The 27,982-nt window shown below is 39.9% G+C and overlaps 1 protein-coding gene across 1 annotated transcript; it reads left to right on the top strand.

Annotated features, from left to right (window-relative positions):
- Nucleotides 1-1,738: 1,738 nt before the first annotated feature.
- On the top strand, nucleotides 1,739-5,616 carry NKX6-1 (NK6 homeobox 1). Its single transcript, XM_032764841.2, has 2 exons — nucleotides 1,739-1,946; nucleotides 4,816-5,616. Exons 1-2 carry the CDS (start codon nucleotides 1,926-1,928, stop codon nucleotides 5,065-5,067), a joined length of 273 nt encoding a protein of 90 aa, XP_032620732.2. The 5' UTR covers nucleotides 1,739-1,925; the 3' UTR covers nucleotides 5,068-5,616.
- The last annotated feature ends 22,366 nt before the right edge of the window (nucleotides 5,617-27,982 follow it).

The following is a 27,982-nucleotide window of genomic DNA, read 5'->3' as shown; positions in this document are numbered from 1 at the left end:
CCGCCCTGGCCTCCTCGTCGCCCTCCGCTTCCTCCTCGTCCGCCGCGCCTCCTGGCCGCGCCTGCCCCGCTTCAGCAGCCTCAGCCCCCCGCCGCCGCCCCCCGGGCTCTACTTCAGCCCCAGCGCCGCCGCCGTGGCCGTGGGCCGCTACCCCAAGCCCCTGGCCGAGCTGCCCGGCAGGACCCCGATCTTCTGGCCGGGAGTGATGCAGAGCCCCCCCTGGAGAGACGCGCGCCTCGCTTGCACCCCCCGTGAGTACCGCCGCCCCGGCTGTGGCGAGAGGGGTGGGCGGCCTTCCTAGCTCAGGCAATTGCCCCCACTTGTTCGGGTGGCATCTCCACCCCCCCCAAATCCTGCCCTGGGGCAGCTCCGGCACTGGCTAGGGTCACCCTCCTCCCCCTATTTCTTCCCTCCTTCTTAGTGGTGTTGCTCAGACTTTGGTTGAAATGCACCCGACCCGGCCACTGGCCGCTGTGAGGCAGGGCGCTGGTTAGCGGGAGAGACAACTAACTTGCAGAGCTCTTGCCGTACTTCAGTGCTGTGCATCAGCCCCCATCTCACTTTTATTTGGGGGAGTGAGAGAAGGGGAAATGCTGCCCCCAGTGATTTTGTGTAGGAAGTAGTATGATCGGTGGTGAATTGATTACAAGCAGTTTGGTTTTACTCACCCACACCATCCTGTTCGCTGCATTTTGGTTCAGTGCTTGGTACAGGAGCACGGTGCTGCTTTCGCTGCCTTTACTTTTTCTCCTGCTCATGCTTCATCTCTCACTTTCTACTTACTCCTACTTCATGCTGTCTGAATGCCCTCTGGCGTATACCCGTTAGCATTCACTCCCATCTCTAACTGCAGGCGCCTTCTGCAAAAATTTAGAAGGGTTGGTTAGGAGACGTGTCTGTTTGTTAGGGCAAAGAAAAGCTGTAGTGTCCCAGATTTCTTGAGGAGAAAAGTTTTAAGGGTCAAATCCTTCTTCCCCCGCTCTTTCAGAGAGAGGCTTTTATAAACTCGGGACGTTTCAGCCTCATCTTTTTTCTCTCTCGGTATTTTGAGGCTGCGATGCTTCCAAGTTCCTTTAACGGTTTTCTGATTACTGATGACTTTTGTAACACTGAGCACAGTGATGTTCCAAGCTTAGATTTGCTGCTGCCAGACACTTGAAAGGGTTGGCTTTCTTAAAACCGTTTGGATCATTGTGCATACTAGAAACTTTCCAATAACAAAACAGTTACTGTCTGAACACCTGAAAGCACATATTAAATGATGAAAATATATTTCATGCATTATTTGACTTGTTGGCAATTCAGACACTCACAGCTGTGTGTGTGTGTGTGTGTCTATGAAAGCATTTAAAATGTCAAGCTATTGCTTACAAATAATGGGAGGTTTTTACAAAAACAGTTTTCTCATTTTATTTTCCCTAAAAGGACTTTTAAGTTGAAATATCTCTGATTTAATTACTTCTCCCCTCCCCTTTTTTGAGTTTGGTTCATGCACAAACTTTCCCCAAGAAGAACCCTTTATTACTATAACCTACTTTTATCGATTACCGTTTTTGTGGGAGAGTAATTTTTGCCTGCTCAAAATTTAGACTCTCAAAATAAAGGGGCGTCAGGAAAAGATATGCATCGCTTTGAACCTGGCAACATTTTAATAGTGAATTTGTTCCTCCGTATATAGAAAAACCCCCTTTCCCTTGACAGAAAATTTCATAGCTAAGCAGTTTTCCAAATAAACAGATTAACAGATCTGTCTATGCATTCATTCTTTTCCAGATCAAGGTTCAATTTTGCTGGACAAAGACGGAAAGAGAAAACATACAAGACCCACTTTTTCTGGCCAGCAGATTTTCGCCCTGGAAAAGACTTTTGAGCAGACCAAATATTTAGCAGGACCAGAGAGAGCCAGGCTAGCCTATTCACTGGGGATGACAGAGAGTCAAGTCAAGGTGAGATGATCATGTCAAACGTTAGATAAGAGACTCAAGCCCACACATTGCTGAGACTGGGCGGAGTGTGAAAAATACATATACAAAGGAGCCCTGATATACGATATTGATGAACAAAAGGAATCAGGCGCATGCCTTTGAAATCAGGTTAATCTTAAATGGATACGTATGTTCTGCACATACACCATTACTACCAGAACAAAGCCATTGCAAAATATTACTGCTAGCTAAATCCTTTGCATAGAAGGTTCCTTTTACTATATTTAAAAAGGCACTTACGTTGGCAATAATTTGCAGTTAATAATTAATAGTGTTATTTATGAGAATATGGTATAATTTTTAAAATCGTAATTTATTTTAAAATAATTTAAAATTAGGAATGCTTATAAAATGACTCCAAAATATTATGTTTACTGTGCCATAAAATTGGGAGAGGTAAGGAGTAATATTGTTGAATATTTAACTACAAACAAGTGTAGTTTGTGTTAGAAGGCTAATACTTGGACAATACTTTTTCTGACCCGGTAGCCATGCAATGTTTGGTCATTAGAAGCTGACATGTTTACGACAAATAGTTAAAATGTGATATCGTTCTCCTGGCTAAGGGCAAAACACAAATTTGCGCATGTTTGGGATCGTGGTTCAAACTTTAGAGGTTTTGTCTTGAATGGGAAAGGATTGAGCTAACAAGCATAAAGTGGATCGGATCGTTCACACATTCCCTCCCCGAATCTGTTTATTTTAAATACTGAAATATTTCACAGAGGTACGGTTTTGAGAAGTTAAAAAGTAAATGCAGGCTATAGTGTGTTTCTTGTTCAGGAAATGGTATTTAAAGATAAATTCTCTATGCAGCTTTTTAACAAATTTAACAGTTTCTGTGTTAAGGGGCCTCTTTATGGATTCTCATTCTCCCAGAGTTATCTGGAGACCCTCATTTGTCACTGTAAATATGTCTAAATGGCTGTGAATAAATTGTTACAGCCCGTACAATGAAAATAACCCCCTCCCCTTACTCTGCCCTTTCTAAGATAAAATATGTAACAGAAGAGGGGACGTTAGATAGCTATTCAGTGTAAAATGTTTATTGTCACATATAAGCAGGATTAAAGTATTGTGTAGTCAGTAAGTGTACTAGACACGTAGTTAGATTTGTTTTCTTTCAAACGAATGCTTTCATTCCATGTATAGGAATCCTTCTGCGACACTGACATTATATTTTGAATAATAGGATTCGTGACTTGGATTTTAGAGAGGAAAAAATCCAAACAACTTGTATATTGTTCCTTTCTTTTACAACAAATTTTTGAATCTATTTTTTAATTTATTGTATAAATGTCATTTCATCTTTAAAAACCATAGCAATAAAAAATTGCATTTTTAACCTGATGATTCAGCACAGAGTAAGTTTCTGCGACCAGTTAGCCTTATCTCTAACTATTTGACTATTTGGATTTAGAACATTAGAAACACCTGCTTTCACTTGAATTACAGTTAAGACTACAGACGCATGTGTTTTCATGGGAGATGGTGTCCCATCAAGTTTGATACGTTAGTTGAGTTTTTATTAAACAAACTGAACAGGCAAAAACAGTAGGGGAAAGAGGGGGAAAAGAATAAATGTAGATCTTAACAGAAAATTAAGAGGAGTTAAATTATTTCTTCCGGCCATTAGTATGCAAAGGTTTGTTTAAAAGTCTCGCTTTGAAACTCCCCTTAAAATAAAATAAAATGAAATGAAATAAAAAGCAAGTGAACTAAAAACGCACAAAATGCTCATCCGAAGAAAAAGCCCGTACCCTGAAAATTGTTTAACTACCAATAATAACTCTGCAGCAGCAAAAGCAAGAATACTGTGGTGATAACAACCATATAGTAATAAGGATCACAGAACGGAAACAATGATAATAACTGCAACATGAATGCTAAGCGTTCCGTGGTAGCATTAATAACAAATATGATATGCACACTTGTAAGTTAATGTCCATAATTATAGATACGGTGTGAATGTTAATTAATCTGTAGTAACAGTAATAATAAAAGCATAGTACAAATATCAAATATGGTAATAGCAGTAATAGCTGTACGGTGATAACTGTAATACTTTTAGGTTAATAACTATTCTATGAATACTGAAGTGTCGGTAGTAATGAAATAATTATTTACGAACAACTGATGGTATAATAACAAAAATGATTATATAGCATAGTAATAACTATTGTATCAGGGATACTAATAACACGGCAGCAATATGAATAGCACTAACTATGGTGTGGGTATCAATCCCTCTATAGTAGCAATAACTTCATATTATTAATAACTAAGATACCACAACAATAGTAATTATACAGTGTGTTTGATGACAGTTCTATTATAATAATTATGGAACGAATATAAATAATTATGTTAGTAATAATACATATGGGATGAACACTAGTAGAAATAAGAAAACAATACTGTGTAATGACTGTTAATGCCTCTGCTGTGGTAACTGACTATGGTACAAATACTAATCACGGTCGCTAGTGGTGATCAGCATGGCATGAATAGGAATATGTGGATGGTAGGACTAGTCACCACAACTCTGTGCTGGGGAGACTGGTCCCTGCGTGAGGGTGATAGCTGTGCTAGGGACGCTAATCATTGTGTGGTGGCAGAAATAACCAGAACCCTGGCAGGAATCCTGGCGCTGTCTGGTGCTACCAGCAGCTCCTGGGTGGTGCTAAGGCTCCCAGTGACGCTGAGGGTCACAAGCAGAGTATACATGTGGTTGCTGGCATTGACCTGGCCCGGGTCTTTAATGTCTCTTCTCGCTCTCTCTTCTCGCTCTCTGTTGGCTGGTGCTGGGCCCCTGCTCCGGCGGCCGCAGGTTTGGTTCCAGAACCGGCGCACCAAGTGGCGGAAGAAGCATGCGGCCGAGATGGCCACGGCTAAGAAGAAGCAGGACTCGGAGACCGAGCGGCTGAAGGGGGCCTCGGAGAACGAGGAGGAGGACGATGACTACAACAAGCCTCTGGACCCCAACTCCGACGACGAGAAGATCACCCAGCTGCTGAAGAAACACAAGTCGAGCGGCAGCAGCTTGCTCCTGCACACGTCTGAGAACGAGAGCTCCTCTTAAAGGGGTTCCAGAGGAGGGGGCCGGGGCCGGGGCCCAGGCGGACTCGGAGGACACTTGCTATTTTCTGAGATGTTGTACATATCTATTTTTCTAGACTTTATCAGCTGAAGGAGAGGAGGAAGAGGCAGAAAAAGACGGCGAGTAAACAAACATCCAAACCCAGCGCCCCACTGTTCCTTTCGCCTGGCCCTTGACCGCTGGTGCTGGCGCAGTTATTGTAGGGTCGCAGGGGGGGCTGTCTGAGTGCTCCCTCTTCTTTTGCAGACTTCAGAGCAGCTGAGGGGGGAAGGAGGGACCTACTTCCACTCACACAGCTCCTGCTGGGCGGACTAAAGCAACCTGTTGAAGACTCTTTGTAAATAAATCGTGAGTCACGCTGACTATAGAAGTTACTTTACTGTGAATATTTAAAATGTAAAATACTTTTTTTTTTTTAATAGAAGGGGTTGGGGTGGGTTCTACCCACCACCACCTCCATCCCCTTGTCTGGCTTTTTGAAGATCTGTTCTTTTGAATAATGAATTGTGGACTATAAACGCTGGGATTTGTTTGTGGTCTCTTCCCACACGTTAGCTGCTTATTCTGAACCTTCTTCTGCAGACCATGATTCCCTCCTAATTTGAAAGGAGGCCCTCCATTAAGGGCCTCTATTAAGAGATTTGAAACAAACAGTCTACTGATGTTTTGCCAAGTATGAGGAAGTCTTTACTGGACACACTTCCCCATTCTGAAATTGCACCCGCCCTTAATGCTATTTATTAGTATTTTTTAAAGATACTTTTTTGGGCGACGGGGGTGGTGAAATTTAAATAGTTTTCTTTAATTTAGCCCATTTCCAATAAAATGCGTGTTAAAAGTAGCTGGTGGGAATTGTTACAACCACTTTCAGTCGAAAATATAAAAAATCATTTAGATGCTGTAATTGAATTTAAAGTGTTTTCTTTTGTATTATAAAGAATACTATAGAATGTAAATTGTTTTCTTTTTAAAGCTAATAATGATGATATATTAGCATCTTAACATTTATTAATTAATTTATATTAAAATAATTCGGTTTGTAAAGAGAAAAGCCCTTTGCAAGACCAGATAAATGTAATGCACTTTCTGTTAAAAAAAAGATAAATCAATTAAAACCAATTTAAAAACGTTTGTTGCCTCGACTAAAGGGTACAGATAATCTGATCTCATCAGAGATTAAATAATAAAACTGACGGTACAAAAAAGATAATTTGGGTTCTTTTGTTCATTTTCAGGAGCATTTTTTTTAAAAAACTATGTAAACTGTCACGTGCTCCAGAAGGTTTAAGAGTAATACAAATACAATAAGCGATCGTTTATTTGGAAAATATAAAGCTGCTATTCCTGGTGTTTTTGTGTTTCTTCGTGAGAGCTCTTTTCCTTTTGTAGAGCCTCTCTGGAGAATTCAGGAAGTCATAATTTCCATATATATCCGAGACAGGTTAATCTCAGGCCAATATAGGGTGTATTAACTTTTTAAGCAGCAAGCAACACAAGCCATTATCAGGGATGACATGTTAACATCATTATGGGAAAGATGCTATTTTCCAGGAAGAAAGCTATTAATAAGAGTCTAGGTAGGGGGCTAAAGTAAATAATTAGATCCAATAGGCAACTGTTTTAAATCGAAACGCATTGTTTAGCTATGATCATTTCCATATCAAGACAGTGGATAACTATTGTTATTTCTTTTGTGGCTGAATGTAATAAAAGCAAACATAAACGCTGAGAGTTGAGCAAAGGAATCAGTTATTCTGCAGTTTAGAAAAATATCAGTACTGTGTCAGTTTATATGAGGTATTTGATTATTAAACAAAAGCAAGGAAACGCTTTCCTGAAGCAACATCTTAACAAACTATAGAGGGCCAGACGCTGTCTATTGAGTAGGCGTTTTGTCTGAGTAAGGCGTTTAGGATCGGGTCCAGACGACTTTATGTACTGTATGTTTTTACAAATATAAATGATAAGGTGCATTTATTTCTCTCAATATTTCCCCAGCACAGCTTTTGCCAGGTACTAAGGTATAGCATTTAAATTCCAGTCTGCTCTTCCAAAAGGAGACTGTGGAGCATATGGTTTCAGAATATTTCAAAATTGCTGCTTCACTATCCGCAGCATAAACCTGTCATTCTCTTCAGATTTTCACGTCTGCCTAAAACCTTTGTAACATATACAAAACCTGACTCGGAGACGCTGAGCTGTTTCCAGGGCATCAAGTTAAAACGCTTCCAGTTTCGCAGTTATTCTTAAAACAAGGCGATTTAAAAACAACCAACCAACCCATTCACCGTTGTCAAGGTATCTATCACTTTTTACAGTTGTAAATATGACTCCCCCTCAGCACTGAGACAAGCCCCTTGTTCAGCCGCACCACACCACCAACCTAACAGATCTGGAAGAGAAAAATGTGTGACTATTTCAAAACTCGCACTGCCTTTTTTACATTCCTTCACAAATGTCTTAAATTATGTTCATTTTACTCAGTCAATAAAGCAACTTCTTTCTCGGATAACTGCTTCTGACCAGGATAACCCTAGACCAGGATTCATTTGATTTTAGTTTGTAAACATGCGATTATATTTTCTAAGGCGATTCTGTTTTCCCTCAAAAGCTAGAGCAGTGTTAATTCTATATGCCCTGAGCAAAAAATCTGTATCAGACAAAAACACTCCTTCTGTACATCTCTCGATACCGCACTTTGTCTGTCACTGAGCAATGGTTTGTATACAGTGGGCCATGTTGTACTGGTTTCTTTTTTTTTTCCAGTTGACTGCAGCGCTGACTTTGGCTTTCCAGTTAATTTACTTCTACACAGAGACCCAGCTGGCCATCAGTTGCAGTTGGCACTATAAAACTAGAATTATAGGGGAAAAAGCCCAACTCTGATCGCTTGGTTAGTTTGGTTTTGTCTAGGGTATTTGAGAAAAGAACAGTTTATTCATATGATCTCACTTTTTTTCTTTGTGGTTAAGGCTTTGAAAACAAAACGGAGCTTAGAGCAGGATGCAAAGCATCCTTCACATCGAGTATAGGACTTTTATGAAGAAAGCTAATAAATAATGTCACGCTCATTGTTACAAATATCCTAGCTAACAACTAGGGATAAATGTCAGTGATTTTTATAAAGTTTAAAGTTCACCTGCTGAAATTTTAAAATCTGCGATCGGCACTAAATAGATCTCAGTAAAACAGAACATAGACACTTGCTTTGCCATACAGAAGAGAGCAATCGAACAACCAAGTTAGCATGTTGCTTAATTAGATAAGCTAGAATGTGCTTAAACCAAACACCTACACGACGTGCCAGTGTGGCTATACACTGTCCACCAGTGGGGCAAATCCTGCTGGTTCGACTCACGAGAATAGTCTCATTTTAAGTAGAGTTTCATTTAAGCTACTTTAAAGCCGGTAACATTTGAGGTTTGAGGAAAGTTCCTCTAGAGACTGACAGAGGTCACGATGCTCCTGTTTAGATATACCCCCTCCCCCACCCATGGTATCTTGAAGCACCAAACATTGAGAGCAGATGAATACGTCAGTTGCCATTTGTTTCCCCACTCTACGCACTTTTAGCTGTGCGTTATATGGGTATCTATGTATTGTATTACAATCAGCCGGAGCAACACTTAAATAATGAAATGACGTGTGTTAATATGGCCGTCTCGCACGGTGCCCCTGACAAGTAGCATTGCGTAATAGTGTCTAACTGTTCATCCGAAATCCTATGTAGATGAGTACATCAAAACAGTATCAATTTAGGAGAGATCAGCATCTTCCCGTCCATTGCGTTTGTCATCATCACAAACACTAAAGGAGCGAAATTCCACTTGGGAACTCAAGCACTCGGCAGTTTAAAGAGACAGTAACTCTTTTGTTAATCATTGACAATAGCGCTGTATAATAATAACCGAGATGAGTAGCAGATTTCATCTATACTCCCTATTTCAGGCTAATCTCAACAGTTTTGTCTACAGATAACTTTTTTTTAATGCCACCTTTGATGTAAACCCAGCTCCTCTACCTTGTGTGTTTTTTGACTGAGGGAAATAGAGTCTGTTATATCAGTATTTACCCTCCCTTATTCTTTGACATTTGTATCCTCCTGAGAGCAGACGGGTAAGATATTGGGAGATAAACTTCTCACTGTTTAACATGAGGATTTTGATGAGATCCATCATGCTTTTTAACACGATCATTATACAAATCAGCTAGAGAAGTCGCAACGGAAACCCCATGCCTTAATTTCCAATTAATCTTTGAATTACAAGAAATCAGTATTATTTGATCAAACGATCATAGGCCACCGATAATATTCTGAGCCGAACAAAAAAATCCCTTTCTTTTACATAGAATATTCAATCTTACGCAGAAGACACAGCTGTTGCATCGTATATACTGGGTAGCTGCCTGCTCTCAGGCCCCTCACTGATGATAGCAAGGCAAACTGCAGGAAAAACTGTTCATTAGTGTGTTAAAATCCTAAAATGGGTTTGTAATTTGGCCACCTTTCTCAGTAATGTGAAAGATACCCCGGAATCTAAGAACTGGAAAACGCAAATATTATTTATACAACATCCATAGCTATCTGCAACAATGAAGATTATTTCAGAAAAAGATTGGAGAGTCTATCAGAAAAAGTAGTTGCCTAAAGTCATTATTTTACTCTTTGGTCATAAAATATTTGTCAGCATAGAACAAATCCATAGCATGCATCTGTATAACTTATATAAGAATGTCTCTGTTCCTATAGCTGTAAAAGTACCTATATAGAGATGCATAGATAAAGTTATGAATTAGAATAACATAGATATTCCATGTAAGGGCCCGATCCTGCATTCTTGTTTCAGGCAAAGCTCACGCTGAAGTCAATGGTCTGCCTGACTCATAATTCAAACTGAGGGCCAAACTCTGCTCGCTTGCCTGGGTTTCACGGATTTCACGGGGGTGCTGGAGTGAACAGACGACGTATCGGGTTTTGACCCTGTCTGTTCCATTTTACGTTAGGTGTGAAACCAGCTGCCTCTTCCTGGTAAGTTTTCAGTGGCAAACACAAGCATCCCCTTCTTGGCATGTTGTTTGTCAACCACAAACGTGTTATGATTGAAAGTGACAGCTAAGAGCAAGAGTCCCAGTGATCTGGTGACTAAAACAGTGCTTTCCCCATTCAGGGCATTTAGCGCCCTGTTCTTGTAGGGGCTTGGACATAGCTGACCCATCTCATCCACGCAAAGACACTGCGTGGTAAAGCGGTTTGCCCGGGAGCTGCCTCTCTGCTTTGATCTCTCTCAGTAAACTACTCTGTGAGCTGTGCCAGCTGGACAGATGCTCTCCATTTTCGTGACCGTGCTGCCCTGGGACTCAGCCCAGTGCGAGGCAGTTGCCACCAGTGGAGACATACATATTTATATAGAGCTAACGCGCCAAGGGGAAGGTTAGGGGAAAGAAATGAAAACGGAAAAGCAGAGGCTGAAACACATTTAGCTCTCAGGAATTATTTGATACTAACTTCATCATAGCACCCATGTAATAATGAGGAAAACTTCGAGTCCAACTCGAGTCAATGGCATCTATGGACGCAGGAGGTAGCTCTCAATGTTCAGGACCCATCACAACTACTACACTGATTCGCACTCCAAGGGGAATGGTGTGGTCCCATTCAATACACGAGATTTCCCATCTTCAGACCAGCCAATCAAGAAGCACCAGAATTTGCCCCGGGAGCGGCAGATCTCTGGACATTAGCTGGCCAGAGTGAGAAGGGCAATGGACCGGGGCTGCGTTGTATCTGGTCCTCCAACCTCTGTTCTACCATGTCACTTTCCCCCATTCCTCTACATTGCTGGCCAGATCAGGTCGGTCTAGCTCGGTGATTGATTGGTGTTGTGGCTGGGCAAGATTACTGTACATAGAAACGGACTTGTGTCCTAGTCTCTTCCCTTTGAGCAGACTTAGTGCGGGAAAGACGTTGTGCACCCATGCTAAATTGTGGGATGGGATGGATGCCTTCGCTGCCAGGGTCACCTTCTGTGTGATGGGTGGCAGGGGATACTTATATTGACCTGACATTTTCAGGACCTGGTGTACATACAAAATGGTTTAGATTAGGACTTTGATTTCCACGGTTCACATGGTAGGAGACCTTGACAGCCCAGGATGGGGAAAATGTAGCCCTGGGTTCCCTAAAACATAGGCACAGAGCAGGGTTGAAGGATTTACATTTGGGGTGAAGTAAAACCTTACAGTCAAGTACAGACTAGGGGCTTCCTCCTGATAGGCCCATGGGCAGGGTCTTGGTTGGGTAAATAAAGTCTAGGGAATCTTAGCTCATGGTTTTTCATGGCATAAGGAGCTACAAGAGACCACTGATCTCAAAGGAGCTCTGGGATCACTGGAGACCAAGGGGCAGAATCTGATACCCTTACTTAACTTGAATAGCACTTTACTCCAGGAGTATCTCATTGATTTCTATGGGCTTACACCTGGAGTAGTGTTACTCATTCTAGGTAATGGGTTATTGGAATCTGGCCCTAAATTTGGGCGAGGTAACTGATCAAGTCATACTCTGTTGGAGTTAATAAAATAACAGCTACTTGATTAAAGTGAAGGTGACACGAATCCCAATCGTTATCTAATAAATGTTCGGGTGGCACTGTGGAATGCGATAAAAACCATGCTCTGGAGTGTCCCTAGTCTCTATTTGCCAGAAGCTGGTAATGGATGACAGGGGATGGATCACTTGAGGATTACCTGTTCTGTTAATTCCTTCTGGGGCACCTGGCACTGGCCACTATCTGAAGACAGGATACTGGGCTAGATGGACCATTGGTCTGACCCAATATGGCCGTTCTTATGTTTTGGAGGATGAAAATATGGCTTATGAAAAACGAGGTGGTTCATTTCCTTATTACTTAAATCGAGCAAACAAAGAGAAAAATCTGTCAGTGCCTCCCCGATTTGCAAAATAATGGTGAAAGCTTGGTGGATTAAGACCCAAATAGCACTTTATAGTTATAATATCCTTCATATTATATATCCTGTGCTAGATTCAATGTTGTACTGGCCAACAGGTCATTTTGAATTAAGCAGCCATGAGAATATATATTGATTACTGGAGTAAGCGCTATAAGAATGTTTTCCTTTTGACAGTTCATCCTGTCATCCAAAGAAACTCTACTCCTGACCTGCACAGTGCCATTTTCACATTATTGCCAATGGGGATGTACAGCCTGCTGAGATCCTGGAGAGACAGATTGTCTTTTCATAGTAAAAATAGTGGCTCAATTCAAACGAGCCCTTGCGCTGTGAAAGAAAAGTTACTATAGGATTTGGGAAATGCGAGGTTTACTGGAATACCCTGCTCGGTCACAAGAGTTGCTCTTTGGACAGATTCATAGTGGAACAGATCACAGAGTTTCTAGGAAACAAGGAATGGCTATCCCAAAAATATCAACTTGTGTCCAAGCAGATTGTTTAACCAGAAGCGCTAGGATCTGCTGCAACTTGTGGCTATTCAAAGAGCAACAACTTCAACTTACCCTGGCTTCCTCTGAGTAGCGGGGACATGTGCTTACGCTTGTTTTCCTCACCAGGGGATGATGGGGCTACCAGCAGAAGATGCTGTTTGTTATTGACGTGGGAGCGCCTGTAGGAAGAACAGCGGCCCATAAGTCAAGACGGCTGGGTATCGATTTGGAGCAAAGGCCCGGGTTGCTTAGCTCCTTCAGGAGCATGTTCATTATATGCTAATTGAGGTCAGTGGGCACAAGGGTCCTCATGGTTCGCTGATGCTGCTGTGATCAGCAAACTCGTTCCGTGTCCTGACAGAGCCGAGGAGAAATTAACATCAAATGACAAATACATAAGAATCGGGGTACCTGACGTCTCTGCTATGGGACAGCTTCCCGAGGATGGGTTTTCCATGGGGAAATATGGCGGCAGCACCTAAACCTCCCAGCCCTAATCGATTCCTAGGAGCAGTGGAGAATAAAAGCACCAAAACCAGGAACTGCGAAGTAACAGTCCCTGGGACTAAACTGTTGTGCGTGCCATTTTTGGGAATGAAACAGTGTGTGAACAGCAATGACAGGCCAGTTGCTGATCCCACAGACTTCACTGGGAGTGGGCATATTACAATTCCAAAGTAATTCTGGATGTACAACCTCCTGCTAATGATGGGATAAAAAGCCCCATTACTTGATTTGCGTCTCATTTTTGCCCTGTAATCTAGTAGATTGGCCCCCTCTGTATGCGTAAGAGAATTCAGCAAAAGCTAAACAGTCAATGCACACAATACATTCAAATAATGTGCGATCCTGCTTCCATTGAAGCCAATTTTTTTTTCCAGTTAGGTTAGCAGGAGCAGGCGCACGGAAAATAAGTGAAAAGAAGCAAACAAACAAACAAAAAGATATAAACGAAGTTGTCTTTCCCTAGCTCTATAATTCCGCGTTTTCTAAGAGAAAAATATAAAATAGCTCTCTGCGAAACTTTAATGGCCGCGGTTTTCTCTGGGTGGCCCGGAAGGCAAGGTATACCTATTTCTTCAGCCATAAAACAGTCCATTTCAAATATAATCTTCAATTGCTGTTCCTAGTAATGCACATCATTCCAGCACGCGCCCAGCTTTTAATTATAAGTATAATGCAATACATAGTGAGTATCGAAAAACCTTAGAGCTGGGTAAATTTAGAGAGATTTCCTTGACCACCTCCCCCAACTCGAATTTCATCGGGGGGGGGGTCTTTTTTGGAAAAATTCGAGAAGAATGAAGCATTCACTTTTTAAAAAACAGTTGTGTCGTTTCTTGGATTAAATACACAAACAGAAATGAGTAATGAGCCCCTTCACTTAACAATGCAGGCTTTCCATTCCTAATACTCAGCAAGTCCATTCAAAAAAGAAAAAAAAGGGAGGTATGTTAAATTTTTGGTCTTCGGATATGCTTGTCTATTCCAAGGATGTATTTTTAAGGGCGGAGGGCATTTCCTTAAGAGTGCCATATATATATTGCTCCTAACTTTTACAACTCAAACGTCCTCTTACTTTTAACAATCTGCAAGAACAGTTCAAGGATCGCTTTTTTCACTCCTCCCCAACTGGGAAGATAATTGTGCCTCATCAAAGATATGAGCCAATTAATAGTGGCTCAATTTCCTCTCTAAACTAGCTAGCTGCCAAGACCCGTTAGCTGATTCCAACAGGCTGCCTGACACTGAAAGCATTTCCTCCCAGACAAAAAAATGGGAGAGATGACCAGCCACTCCATTATTATTACATTGAGTCCTGCTGTAGCCACTCTAGATGGAAGGAGTGGAGGCTGGAGTGATGTGTAACAGAGTCATATTACCCTCTTAACAAAGGCTACCCCCCCACACACTTTCCTACCTCCTGCACTGAGGTCAATATGATCCGCCAGCTGTGATTTTAACAGCCTCAACTTTCAATTTCTTTTTTACTACTCTCTATAATACCGCCTTACGTCAACAGCAGGCTCCAGCATCTCCCATACTGAATTTACTTTCATTCCCAAACTCCGGTATGTTGAACCTGGTAACCTGTCAGCCTATCCTGACATGCAGCACTGCAATACTATCTAGCATGTCTGCTCACCTTGGGAAACCGGGAAAACTATCTCTGGGAATCCCTGCCCCCGTCGGGGGTGCGAGGGATGGATAGGGAATGTTTACATTAGAAATCCAGGAGAGAAAGCGAACAGCTGTTAAAAAATAAAGCGATCGCTCTTCAGATCGGATCGCCTGTGGCTTTGCTGGAAATAATAAATAATGCTCACTTTAATTAAATCCTTATTGGGTCCCTTTCTGGGTAGATAAGGTGAAGCTGTCACACATTGGAAGGCTGTCTATAAAATCCAAGCTCTGCACTCTGTACGCAGCCAGCCCTGTAAATAATGTTGACACCAATGTGAATAATGTTTTTATGCCATGCCTGTGTTCCTCCAAATTGCACAATTGCATGGGCACACTCCCCAAGATGACTGCTCGTTTTGAAAGGAGGGCTGCTGCATAATAACTAGTTTTATGGGCAAATCCTAGAAAGAGACGTTTTAAAAATGAACAAAATATTATTCCGAAGATGGAGTTTTATTGACTTGAGTGCCTTACTCGGACCTTTTACATAGGTACGATACAGACACCAAGGGAATTACAATGGGCGGCATAACTCCAATTAGTGAGGATTGGACACAGTATTTCCTCTGGGCAGATGTATTTGCAACAGAGAAGAATTGACTCAATATGGGACTCGAATCTGCATTCTTTTCGAGCCCCAAGTTCGCCATGATTCCAAGGAATGCAGGAGAGGAGCCCTTTCACAGAAAATCCACAATTTTAGACACGATCTCTCTGACACACAAATTGTGGGGATGCACCCCCGTTCCCATCGCCTACCTGTGAGGTCCAGAATGGTTGATTTCAAACGGAAGGGGCAGAACATGCATGGAAAGCACAGGTGCTGGAACTAGGGATGAGGGGAGTGCTTCTGCACCCCCTGGCTTGAAGTGGTTTCCACCCGATACAGAGATTACAGTTTGGTTCAAAGGCTCTCATTACCCCCACTATACAAATTGTTCAAGCACTCCTGACGGCAAAGGTTGGTTTCTTACATCCAGGAGGCTGGACAAGGGAATGTGAAATTAGAAATAGCCCCCACAATCGGCTTTTCTGTTTTTCTTTTGCTGGAAAGCCATTTTAAGTGAATGATGAAAAGGTAAACCTGCTTGCCTTGAGGCAAAGGGTACAGGACAAGCTTCAAAGCACTAGCAATGCTAGTCCAAGCCAAGAAGTAATTCAAATCTTACTTTCCCTAAAACCGAAGAAATATAGATTGAGCCAAATCGCGGTCTCATATACAACACACCATTTGAGTTCAGTATTGGGCCCTTTAACATTAGTATGCTTGGGCTGGATTTGACCTATATTTTTCCTCTACTGTGGGAGCCCTTTCACGTCCACAATAAATGGAATACAAAACACGCAGGCCCCTCGGCAGAATTTTTAACATCAGCATGGTTGATAGAACTTTTTAGTTCAGTTAGATTTTGTTCAACAAATTTTCTTAATATATGTGATATGTAAAAATGAAAGGTGAATCTAGATGACCAACATTTTCCCTGTTCTTGCTGTATCAAAGTAGCCTCCCAGGAGCGATATACGAAACTACTCTGTAACTCCTCCACCGGAAATTATAAGAATTTTTAAATATACCCCCGCTGAAACATGAAATAAACGGTCTGGATAATTATGGAACCCGACAGAATAACATAATAGTGAAATATTCCATTCAGATGAAATTGATGGCAGAGTTACATTTACAGCTGCAGCTCAGCACAATATCAAAATTATTCAATAAACATATTGCAACAATGAATTAGCCATATATCTCTTTTAAATTGCATGTCTTGGTATTATCTCAAAGTCTTAAATCAGAGCATTCATAATCCCAAGGACAAGGCCTTCACATTCATTTATCCTAATTGCAACTCTCCCAAATAACCTTTAGCATATATAACACATAAAGTTAATACATATGTAAAGAGTGCTGATGTTCAAAGACATGACTAGATTGACAACGAAGGTAGGACAGATCTGACTATTTCAGTGAGTGCTGACCTCACTCGCCCTTTCCTTATACATGTTTGCCTTTTATGAACTACTGAAATCCCATTATCATTTATCACTTTTCTATGATATTCATTTGTAACTCTTACATACTAAGCACACTCCACATTCGTGGCAGGGCTTCCACGTTTGCGAGGGTGATGTCATTTCTTTAAAGGCGTTCGTCATCTGGTTGCTCGATTTTTAATAACCATATCGTGTCAAAAGTTGCCCAGTGCCCCAGAGAAAACAGAGTTTAAAATGCATATTTATTGCTTTTAGTCATACGCCCTGCCCTCCCATTTTCCATATTTAGGCCAATGGAGAAAAGAAATCTAGATGCAGAATATTCCAGTGTTAATAGCTAGGGTTGTTTAAAACAAATTAAAAAGTAAGATTAACTGTTCTATTCTAATTTCAGTTCAGCATCTACCTTCTGCACAGATAGGTATTTTCTAGATACATGTTTCTGGCAACATTTACCAGCTGTCTTGAACATCAGTTACAAATCTCTGCGAGGGATACAAACATCTGTTCAGTAGCAGTCTGAGTGGATGTGCTGTTGGTACAGAGCTACTGGGAACCAGAACAATCATAGCCGAAGCGTCAAGGGAGAGGTTCCTCAGTCAATCAAATATTATTTATGAGAAAAAGGTTATTTATATCAGAACGATACAGTGAGGCATCATGAAAATGTAAACTTTGATTCACATCCTTCTTTACTTTTTCTCTTGCCCACTAACCACGGGAAGAAACAAAATTACATAGAGGCTAACTTACACTGAGACGGGTGTATGGCACTTTTTAAAATAAAATAATAAATAAATAATAATAATAATAATAATGATAAAGCAGCAAAGAAAATTCTGCATCCATCAGAACGACACACATACAAAACCAGTCATGGCATGTTACAATTTCTGGACCCGATCCTGCAGTCCTTAGGCAAAATTCCCACTGCCTCCAGTGTGAGATTCGCCTGAGTAAAGGGCATTTGCGCATTGCTATATAGTGCAAGTGAAGAGGAAAATACACTGCAAAATGTTCCTTGAAATCGTGTCTTGTATCACTACTTTGCTAATCGTTATTCTCGAAAGTTTATCTAACCAAGGACAATACTCGGGTGTGCTGAGCTGAATAACAGTTTAGAACAAGTTTGTTAATGTATTTAAAACAAAACAATTTTATGGTTAAGTTTGAATGTTCTGCAGTAAAAGAGAGAAATTTTGTATTCACTTGCCTCATATACTGAGCAGAGTATTTATAAGGAAGGAAAAGCTGCACACAGGGGTTTTTCAACCAGTGGTTGGCACTTGAAATAGCTATGATCTGAACATATGCACTACTTGGGTTATTTATTCATAGCTGAAACATTCTCTCTATTTATCTAGAGTTTATACAAGTCTCTATATACATAGTAGCTATACAGTATTTCCCTTTGTATATATGTGGTATAAGATGTGCGTGCACATATAAGACGTGTTTCAGAGTAGCAGCCGTGTTAGTCTGTATCCGCAAAAAGAACAGGAGTACTTGTGGCACCTTAGAGACAAACAAATTTATTAGTCTCTAAGGTGCCACAAGTACTCCTGTTCTTTTTGCATATAAGGCGTGTGTGTCCTTGCGCGCGCACACACACCAATTATATTTGTTTTTTCTCTATTCTACCCATAGTTAATGTTCTCAATGATTAATAAAATGCAGTTTGCTACTGAGGTATAGGGGCATCTCTTATAAATGTCATAAGAGATGAGTTAAAAAAAAAAAGGACCCCAGAGACTCTGAAAAGATCTCTATCACCACACTACATTGCTCACAGTTTTTGCACGGACTGTACTAAAATAACCTGTTAACACACACCGTAGTGCATCCCTATAATAACCTCCTCAATCATTTATTAAAAGTTGTGTCAAGCAAGCCAATATAATTCATCTTTATGCAAATACATCAATGTCAAGCCATTAGTGTATTGCTCAGGTTTTTATTAAAGTGCATTCTTTTTAATTCAGCTCAGTAACATAGGAGCCCTATTGCTCAAGAATTATAGCAACTATTAGAGTAACATATGGGCAACATGCACTCAGAAAATAAAAATCAACAGATAAAGTGGCAGGGTCACAACAGGGAGCAAACACTTAACAAAATGGCAGTGGGGTAATAGATTTTCTTTCAGTGCCTTTGGAGATTGGGTGTCAGACGAATCAAAGCTGTATTATTGGCAAAATACCTGCATTGCCTAAATACCAAACTGTACCAGATCTTGCCATCTATTTTTCAGTGGGACCTTCCCTTCTGATTCCGCCATATGTCTCTGGAATGGTGTGAAAGGCGTTCCCCAGAACTCAGACACATATTACTATTGAATCGATTAGTGTATCATGAGGAACCATGGATGTAATCGGCTGGTTTTCGCCAGTGCCATTAGCGCGTTTCATTGTCCACGATAATTATTTCAGCATTCATAAGGAGTCGACGTTACATTTTTAGTAAAAATAGCTTTAAAAGAAACGTCAATTTCAGCTCCTATTGATTGTGGGAGGAAATCCGAATGCACTTGCTATGAGAACAATGGAATCAATCAGTCTATCTATCCTCTGTATACTGAATGCAATTAACACCACCAAAGAACCTAAACAAACGTTATCCGCTTTCAGACCCACCGCCCTTCTGGGAAAGTCCTAACGTGAGTTAAAAATGAGGCACGTGGATAGAAAATAATAAATACACTAAGGAATGCGGTAGCTTTTGTGTTTATTTCAGGGTCACAAACACCAGGAAGAAGGCTAGCTGTTTCTGTGCCATCTCCTCTAACTTCCCAAAGCAAACCTGTTATTTCACGCGGCGGGCGAATTGTTTCATTCACACAAACCTCTCCAGTTTATATACTTGGGAAGAAAGAGAGATCGTGTGTGTTAGTACAGGCGCAAGGAAGGTAAAACCTGAACATCTGTCTCATTGGATTGCACAGGGAGGGAGGGTCACTGTGGAGATTTGTGGCTTTACAAGAAAGGCACAGATGCAAAACCCAAAGGGTACAGAGAATCTCCAGGGAACTTTATAACAACTTACGATATCTTTTCCGAATTCATCCCTCCCCTGATTCTGATATGCTGTTCTTCCCTCTTGGTCCCCCCTCGCCAAGAATGACAAGAAAAGATTTCTCTACAACCCCCTCCATCCCCCGACCCTGAATATTCCACATTGTCAGGTCAGCACCGTCAAATCTGGCTTTTTATTTTATTTGCCAGATCAGCAATCAATTTTCCAAGGGTAATAAACAAGAAACCAACACACACACACAAACCCGAGAACAATCTCCTAGATTTAATGAGAGAGTTGCCCACATCCTCATCACCCCAGCATGGTAATTGAGCAGATCTATTAACTTGTTACACTAGATTTGTTTAAAGAGACTATTACACAGTCATTTAATCAATTTGTTACACTGGAGGTCCTGACTTATGAGACACTTGCCGTATGATTCCTTAATGACTGAATTAATTTGTTTTAATAAAACCAACATTGTGTACAAGCACATTTCAAAAAATGTAATTTTGGAGACAGAACAGTCCAATGCTTCATCTGATTAGGTCTTTTCTATGGTTTATCAAAGTCTGGAGTTGCCGTCATAAGCTGCATGTATGGGGTATTTTTCTTTTTTATAGCGTCATTAATTTAATATGGATCATTAGTTCTTTATACACATGCATGTTCTGACAAATGTACCCAATGAATAATGCACCTAATGTGCTTGAGCTCAAATGCATCACATCATAAACAGAAACCGCTGCAAAATAAATAATAGTAAATAATAACAACAATTAATATCATAACCATCCTGTTCTTTCACACTTGAGTGCACTAAAGACTTGTTTTACAGATAAGGACCCAGAGCACCTCAGATTACAGCATCATAACAAACTAGGGTCTAACTATGTAGAGAACACAAAGAGATTTATGGTGAATTAAGGTTATCCTGAGAGCAGATGTAGGACAAGAAAATTGGTTTTGCTCATGATGGAAACTGACGTGTGTGGAATAAATGTAAATAAACACAAGGGTCCCCAAGAAAAGAGACTTGATGGTATCGATTATGTAAAAGAATTGCTACATTACAAATGTTAATGTACTATGTTAATATACTACAAATAGCTGGCATTTATGGTCTGACTGTGCAGAGAAAAGAAAAGATCAGGGGTATAGATTTGAAAAAAGAGATCTGGAACTGGGGGGCAGATAGGAGGGAAGCCATCAAAACAGACAGAGTGAAATTTTCAGTCTATAAGTAATAACTGATATAAATGATCTCAGAATGAAGCTAATGTAGATAATTATGTAAACATTTTAGCTAAGATAAGTAGGAAGCCAGAGTGATGGCCTGAGATGATTATTGTAGGCATAAGTGGTCCAGCCTAATGTGAGCAAGTACACACAGGCCAAATATTGACTGAATAGCTTAACAATTATTACAGAGGAGAGGAATAATCTGGATATGTTTCCAATAAGCAGATGCTTTGGGCAAGAGACTGTTTCTACTGCAAGTCAACAACAAAACTCCCAATTACTCCAGTAGGAGCAGGACAGGTAAGCATGAGACTACACTTTGTCAAATAAGAACTCTTACAAATCCATATAAACAGCATATGGGGATTTTTTTTGTGAGCTCATTTCATTGGTGTGTGTATATTTTTGAAGTGGGTATGTAGTTCATGCACGGAATTTTTAGATGGAGGATTAGATCGTGTGGCTCTAACTTGAGTAAAGACTGCAGGATTCAGGGGTAGGTTGCTGTTTAAGTATCTTCATAAGATTACTACACAAAGCACCACTGAATGAAACATCTTTCAGCTTACATGCACACAAGCACATCTTGCACCATTGAAATCAATGAGAGTTTTGCCATTGGCTTCCATGGAAGCAGGATTAAATCCTCCAAAATTTGATAAACTGGTTTGAGCAACTTGGCACGTTTTGCAAAGCAATGTTCCATTTTGAATGGAAAATGGCAGAATTCATAGTCATGGTACTGTTTCTTTGGATGTAAGATGAGCATGCTCTTTACTTGTAAATTACTGGGCCAGATTCTGTTACTGTTAAACATACTATGCTTGATTGTGATCCCACTAAAACTGATATTAACCAAAAGTAACTCAAGAGGTGCAATGAAGTTATTGTGTTACAAAATCAGTGTATGTGAACTCAGGATTAGGCCCACTGTGAAGCACCTTACTCAAATACACAAGCAAGGTACTACTCAGTACAAGCGTAACAGAATCTGGCCCAAAGGCTAATATATATATAAAGTGCTATTATATATAAAATAGCACTTCACAAATATTTCTCTTTTGAGATATACATCCTTGTATGCAGGTCTATGCTGTGTATAACAATGTCTAACTTCACTAATCCAGTAACTCAACCATTTACATCCAAAACTAGGTGTATGTTTGGGCCTGATGCAGCAAAGTCTCTGACATATAATTCCCATAGAAGGCAACGGGAGTTCTGCATATGGGAGGGCTTGCAGGATGCTGTCCAATGAGACTGCTCACCTGAGTAATGTAAAGGAGGATTTAGCCCTTAGCTGCTCTACAGTACGTTTATTAGCAGGCTACTCTCATAAGTAATTAAAACAAACTACATTTGTTCAAATCTTGAATAAAATACATACGTGGAGCAATGTCCACACTAGCACTCTCCTTTTTGCACCTGCTGGTGGAGCTGGACTGTCAGTATCAACAGTGGGAATCTTTTCAGAAAAAGCCTACTATGGATGGAATATTAGAATGAAGTCTTACATAAAGCTGGAGTGTTCAGACTTTGTGTGTGTGGATTGTGGGAGACCTCCACACACTCCAAGGCCACAATTTCAACTTGCAATCTGGAATTGGAACTGCAGCCCTTCCACACCAGCAGCATGGGGTGCTGTGGCTGCTGGATCTGCACGTGAACATGGATGCCTTGGCCTGGGCCAAATAGAGCCTTCTGTGCTGCCCATGTGGGGCTGGTGCTGAAATCCCTTCTGTCGTGTGTAGGGGGCATCACTGAGAGACTGTTCTATTCACAGTGCTTCTGCAGAGTCCTTATACAGGGTTTAAGAACAGCAGAAGGCCTCGCTCTAGCCCTTCAGAACATCAATGAATTTCACCCTTAGGACTCAATCCTGCAAAAATCCAATCCTCTTAATATACTAATTGTGTGTTAGAAAAGCTCTGTTGTACTTATACTATTCATAGATTCCAAGGCCAGAATGGATCATTGTGATCAGCAGTCTGATCTCTTGTATAACACTGGCCAGAGAATTTCCCCAAAATAATTCCTAGAGCAAATCTTTTAGGAAAAAAAAATCCAATCTTGATTTAAAACTTGTCAGTGATGGAGAATCCAACATGATCTTGGTAAATGGGTTAATTACCCTCATCCATACCTTAATATACAATAAACCTCCATATTTGTATTGATTGGAAAATATTAAAACATACATTGTTTGTAGGTTATCAATCCCTACCTATGGCAATATCCCAACATAAAGAGACAATACAAACAATTCTGAAGCAACGATTTTTCCTTCTTCATATTTCATACATAATTTCTTGAACACAATGCTCATGTCATGTTTAAAATGAAACTACAGATTAAGTCCCTTTAAAAAAACATAAGCAGCACATGCACCAGCAATGTAAGTAAATTGATTCAACCTTTTGCCCATTTTAACAGATGCTACTCATGACTGTCCCAAAAAGCTTCTTTAAAGTTAACTACATTAAACATTTGAGGTCACAAGGCCAAATCAAGGTCATTTTAATTCTGGCTAAAGGTTAATTAGATCACTGCATTAAAACAAGAATAGACTATACTCAACTTCACTCTAATGGGGATGGACAGGTCTGTCTTATATACCTCAACTTCCCCCTTTATGATAAGGATGTAATATAGATGTTGGGCAAAATCTTGCTCTCAATTAATGAATGAAGGTACTGGAGTTACTCTCGATTTACACTAATATAAGTGAATGCAGCATTTGGCCCATTTTCTTATCTTAAAAATGATGCTTCTGTTAGAACTGTTCTAAATTATCCTTGTTTAACAATATACAGAAGAATGAAGCTAAAAGCTCATTTTCACATCAGTTTCCTCTTTGTGTTTCCTGTGATAATAATTTCTGTCACATATTCTATTCTTTCACTTATGCAGTTATTGTGAGTTAGGAGGTGTTATGACCAGATATGAAAACACAGGTCAACATTTTCAAACTTCTGTACCTAAAGTTTGGCATCTAAATCTATATTGAGGCAACTAAATAAGTGATATTGAGGAGTGCTAAGCTACTCACTGAAGTCAATGAGAGCGGAATGAATTTACATCTCTGAAAATCAGGCCATTTTAATCTAGGTGTCTAAATATGGATTTAGATGCCTAATTTTAGACACTCAGATTAAAAAAAATCAGGCATTTGTTTTCTGTTATGATGGCAATTTTTGCAGTAACTAATGGATTATCTGCATCAGATGCATTAGTCACACACAATGATAATGATCTTATATTTACATATTGCCAGTATTGCAAAGAACTTCCAAAGTACTTTAAACATTTTAGGTTCAGTCCTTCTCCTGCTGAAGTCAATGAGAGTTGTGCCATCGACTTTACTGGGAGCAGGATTGGGCTAACCAAGAAAGTGAATCCATCTCTGGGCTGAAAGATGGCAAATTTTTAACATCACACAGCAATAGTATGGAACCAGTTAGGACAGGAAATGAAGAATAAGTTATGAAACTTTAGAATTTTAGATCTATTTTAGCAGATAAAAAAAGATGTTAGTACAGGAGATGATGATAACTTAAATGCACCATTGTTATTATTGGGAATATAAAGTAACAGTGATTCATAGATAATTGACTGTGCTTAGCAATGTTCCACTTCTGAGCCTGGAGGTGTTTGGGATTTAGTCTCATAAACTAGAATATATTGGTTACTGTGCTCTCTGTATTGCTATTTAACATCTCCCTCATTTATCTAAATATTTTTAAAGCACCTGTTACACATTCCTCTGGTTTACTTTCTACTCTGGAGATGCTCGTTGTCTTTTATTATCAATGCAGCAGAAATATTTTCAATCGAATTAGTTCAGATCATTAAATGATACATATCCATTTTTCTTGTTTCCCTGACCACACTTTCATTTCATTTCAATACAATACATTTTCTACATATACATTTCCAGAGTGGCCCCATATCATATACTCCCTCCAAGGTCAGAGGTTCTTCAGTGAGAATGTTTACTTCCAACATGGTGGAACTCATTTTCCTCAGTTCCAGCCAATGTCTCCTTTTTTCTTTTTCTTGTACTTTGACCGAAAGCTCTTTGGGAAAGAGGGCCATCTTTTTGTTATATATATTTTATAGCACCTATCACACTAGTGGCCTCTAGGAGCTACTACAATACAAGTAATTAAATAATGATAATTACTGGTACATGTGTTTCTAAGAAAAAATGCAAACAAATATATTCATTTTGTCCCTCAGAAATAAATAGCTGCAAAAATAATTTTTTTTTGGCAGTAGGATAAATGGAGAGTGGGTCAAATAATACAAAATGTGATTTACTAATATTGTCATAAATAAATACATATGACAAATTCCCATCGCTGTTAGTTAGAGGCGATAATATTTGTTGTTGCCCAGCATCCAGATGGCCATTAGTTTATTTGTAAAAATATTTATGAATATGAATTTATGAATCCCAAAAGTTTAACAATTTTTAGCATGACTTTGTCTTTCCAAGTTCATAGTGCATTAATCACTACTCATTATTATCCGTATACCAGGGGTTCTCAGACTTTAGTACTGGTGACTCCCTTCACATACCAAGCTTCTGAGTGTGACCCCCCTTTATACATTAAAAACACTCTCTGATATATTTAACACTATTATAAATGTTGGAGGCAAAGCGGGCTTTGGGGTGGAGGCTGACCGCTTGTGACCCCCCATGTAATAACCACGTGACCCTCTGAGGAGTCCTGACCCCCAGTTTGAGAACCCCTGCCATATACAAAGTCTGAGTCAGCTGACCAGGAAACAGGAACATAAGAATGTTACTTACCTAACCAGTCACACACTATGATTAAGGAATAGCTAATGACAAACATTTGGGAATAACCCATAGATTGAAACTTCACATAAACTATTTGTTGAATACGTCTACATAACAAGCACATCTGCAGAAAACAGGGTTGGTTTGTGAACCATTTCTGATCATCAAAAAGGGCAAAAATAATTGGATAATATATACAGAATGATAATTCAACCAGTTTTATATGAAAGAGAGGAGTTTGCTTGGACTGTGCACTTGGAAATCAATAAGAATATTTCACTACACATGTTTAAGTACAGTTGTTTTCTCTTCCTAATTTCAGTTGTTTTGCTACACAATTGCTAACATGATCAGTAAAGTTCATTTATATATATCACTATTTTGTCTCAGTAAAATGATTTCTGGAGTTCACAGTAATATTAGTCACAACAGAAAAGTGGATTACTCTTTCAGAACTTTTGTTCTCTTTACCTATAAGGTTTTATTACAACAATATCATTTTATACATGAGTAGCTGGTGTTCTGTGACACTGCTTATCATATTCTCTCATTGTTTCCTTATCATATCCATCTATGGTATTTTGTTTCCTACTTAGACCATAAGCTATTTGGGGTAGGGACTTTTTGTTCTTTTTGTTATGTATCTGTACAGCCCCTAGCATAATAGGGTGCTGATTTCTGATTGGGTCCTCTACCACAATATTATACTTCTACAGCTTCAAGCGTACACATGCTCTGAAGTTGCACTTCTATGGTATAAATTGTTCAAATTTGGGACAAAGATTTGCCTGAGTTGCACGTCTCTACTTTCACTAGGTCAATCAGCTTTAGTTATATTCAACTGTACTGAAAAAAATTCTTATTCTATTCCTTCAGTAGGTTTTAAATAGAATCATCTTGCTGGGTGGTAGCACTTTTCAGTAGGGTGACTGAGCATACATGCCCATTTTGTTGCATAGCTGCAGCTGGGTGTGCTTTTAGAAGGCTATTTTCCCAGATTTGTTACTGTTAGTTTTCTGCATTTTTCAAAGATCAAGTTCTCTACAATCTCACTAACTAGAGGCATTCAGTGCTGTTGGAAAACTAGAAAGTAAATACCTCAAATAGGCCATTGTAAGTCAATGGAACTATGATGACTTATGCCAGCTGAGGATTCTGACCTGTGACTTATTTTTCCTCTGGTTGATAAGTCTCATCTTACTGTGCGTCTCCTGTACACCTATATAACTTGGTTCCAATGTTGGGATAACTGTTGTTCCATTGGCTTGAAATGATCCCCAGGATAGAGTAAAATGTTTATGTTACTGTTAATATGGAGGGAGTTCAATTTTTATATATACATACATACATACATACATGGTATGACCCTTTACACATCTTTATTTGAATGGTTGTTAATTGTTAAAGCTCCACTGAGATCACCAGAGTGAATTCCAGGGGCCCTGATCACAATACAGCTGAATACCTGATTTTTTTTTTTAAAAGTACTCTAGAGCTGCATGAATCAGGAAGAAAACAACTCCCCCTATGCATTTTATTAGAAGGCAATAAAATCTGGTGGCGTCTCATTACATTTAATGAGCTTCCATAAAATAACTATTACATTGTGGAGGTAATGAAAAGAATAACTATGTTGGTTAGTAAATAAACCACTAAGGATGACTCTATTAGATGCCCCAGATACCCCCCAGTGACGAACAGGCAAGTATATTCTCCAACCTTTCCCCTTACAAACTGTGTCCAATAACAGCTGAACACAGCACTTCACACTGAATATATTAATTTTGCTTGGCCAATAAAAGATTTGTTCAGATCAGAAGCCTGGCTAGAGCATAACCTTGGGCCAAATTCAGAAGTGCTGTGTAAGGTGTGAAGTAAATTACTCATTGGTAAATAGGTCCTAGGTATGTTTTAGGGTTTCTTACGGCCTGATTCTCCTCACACACTTGTTTACCCCAGTGTAACTACATTGGCTTCAATGACAGTGTAAGTGACATCAGAATCAGACCTCCAGGGCTTGATTTTCAGAGATGTTGAGCACCTGCAACTTCCATTGATGTGTGGGTGCTCAGCCTGTCTGAAACAGGGCCGTAGTCTAAGTTGGTGTATCTCACAAGGCAGGAAGAAGATGTAAGTTAAAGTAGAGGAGGCTACAGCTTTGACCTACAGCTACTTACATCCTCCTGTTAGT

Source organism: Chelonoidis abingdonii, chromosome 5 (genome assembly GCF_003597395.2).
Source record: "Chelonoidis abingdonii isolate Lonesome George chromosome 5, CheloAbing_2.0, whole genome shotgun sequence".
NCBI lineage: Eukaryota > Metazoa > Chordata > Testudines > Testudinidae > Chelonoidis > Chelonoidis abingdonii.
This window is presented reverse-complemented; position numbering and strand designations above follow the sequence as displayed.

Bases quoted from the DNA above. Each gene is read 5' to 3' on its own strand.
- NKX6-1 (XM_032764841.2), top strand. From the start codon at position 1,926: ATGACAGAGAGTCAAGTCAAG. The intron at 1,947-4,815 runs GTGAGATGATCA...CGGCGGCCGCAG, and splicing joins TGACAGAGAGTCAAGTCAAG to GTTTGGTTCCAGAACCGGCG.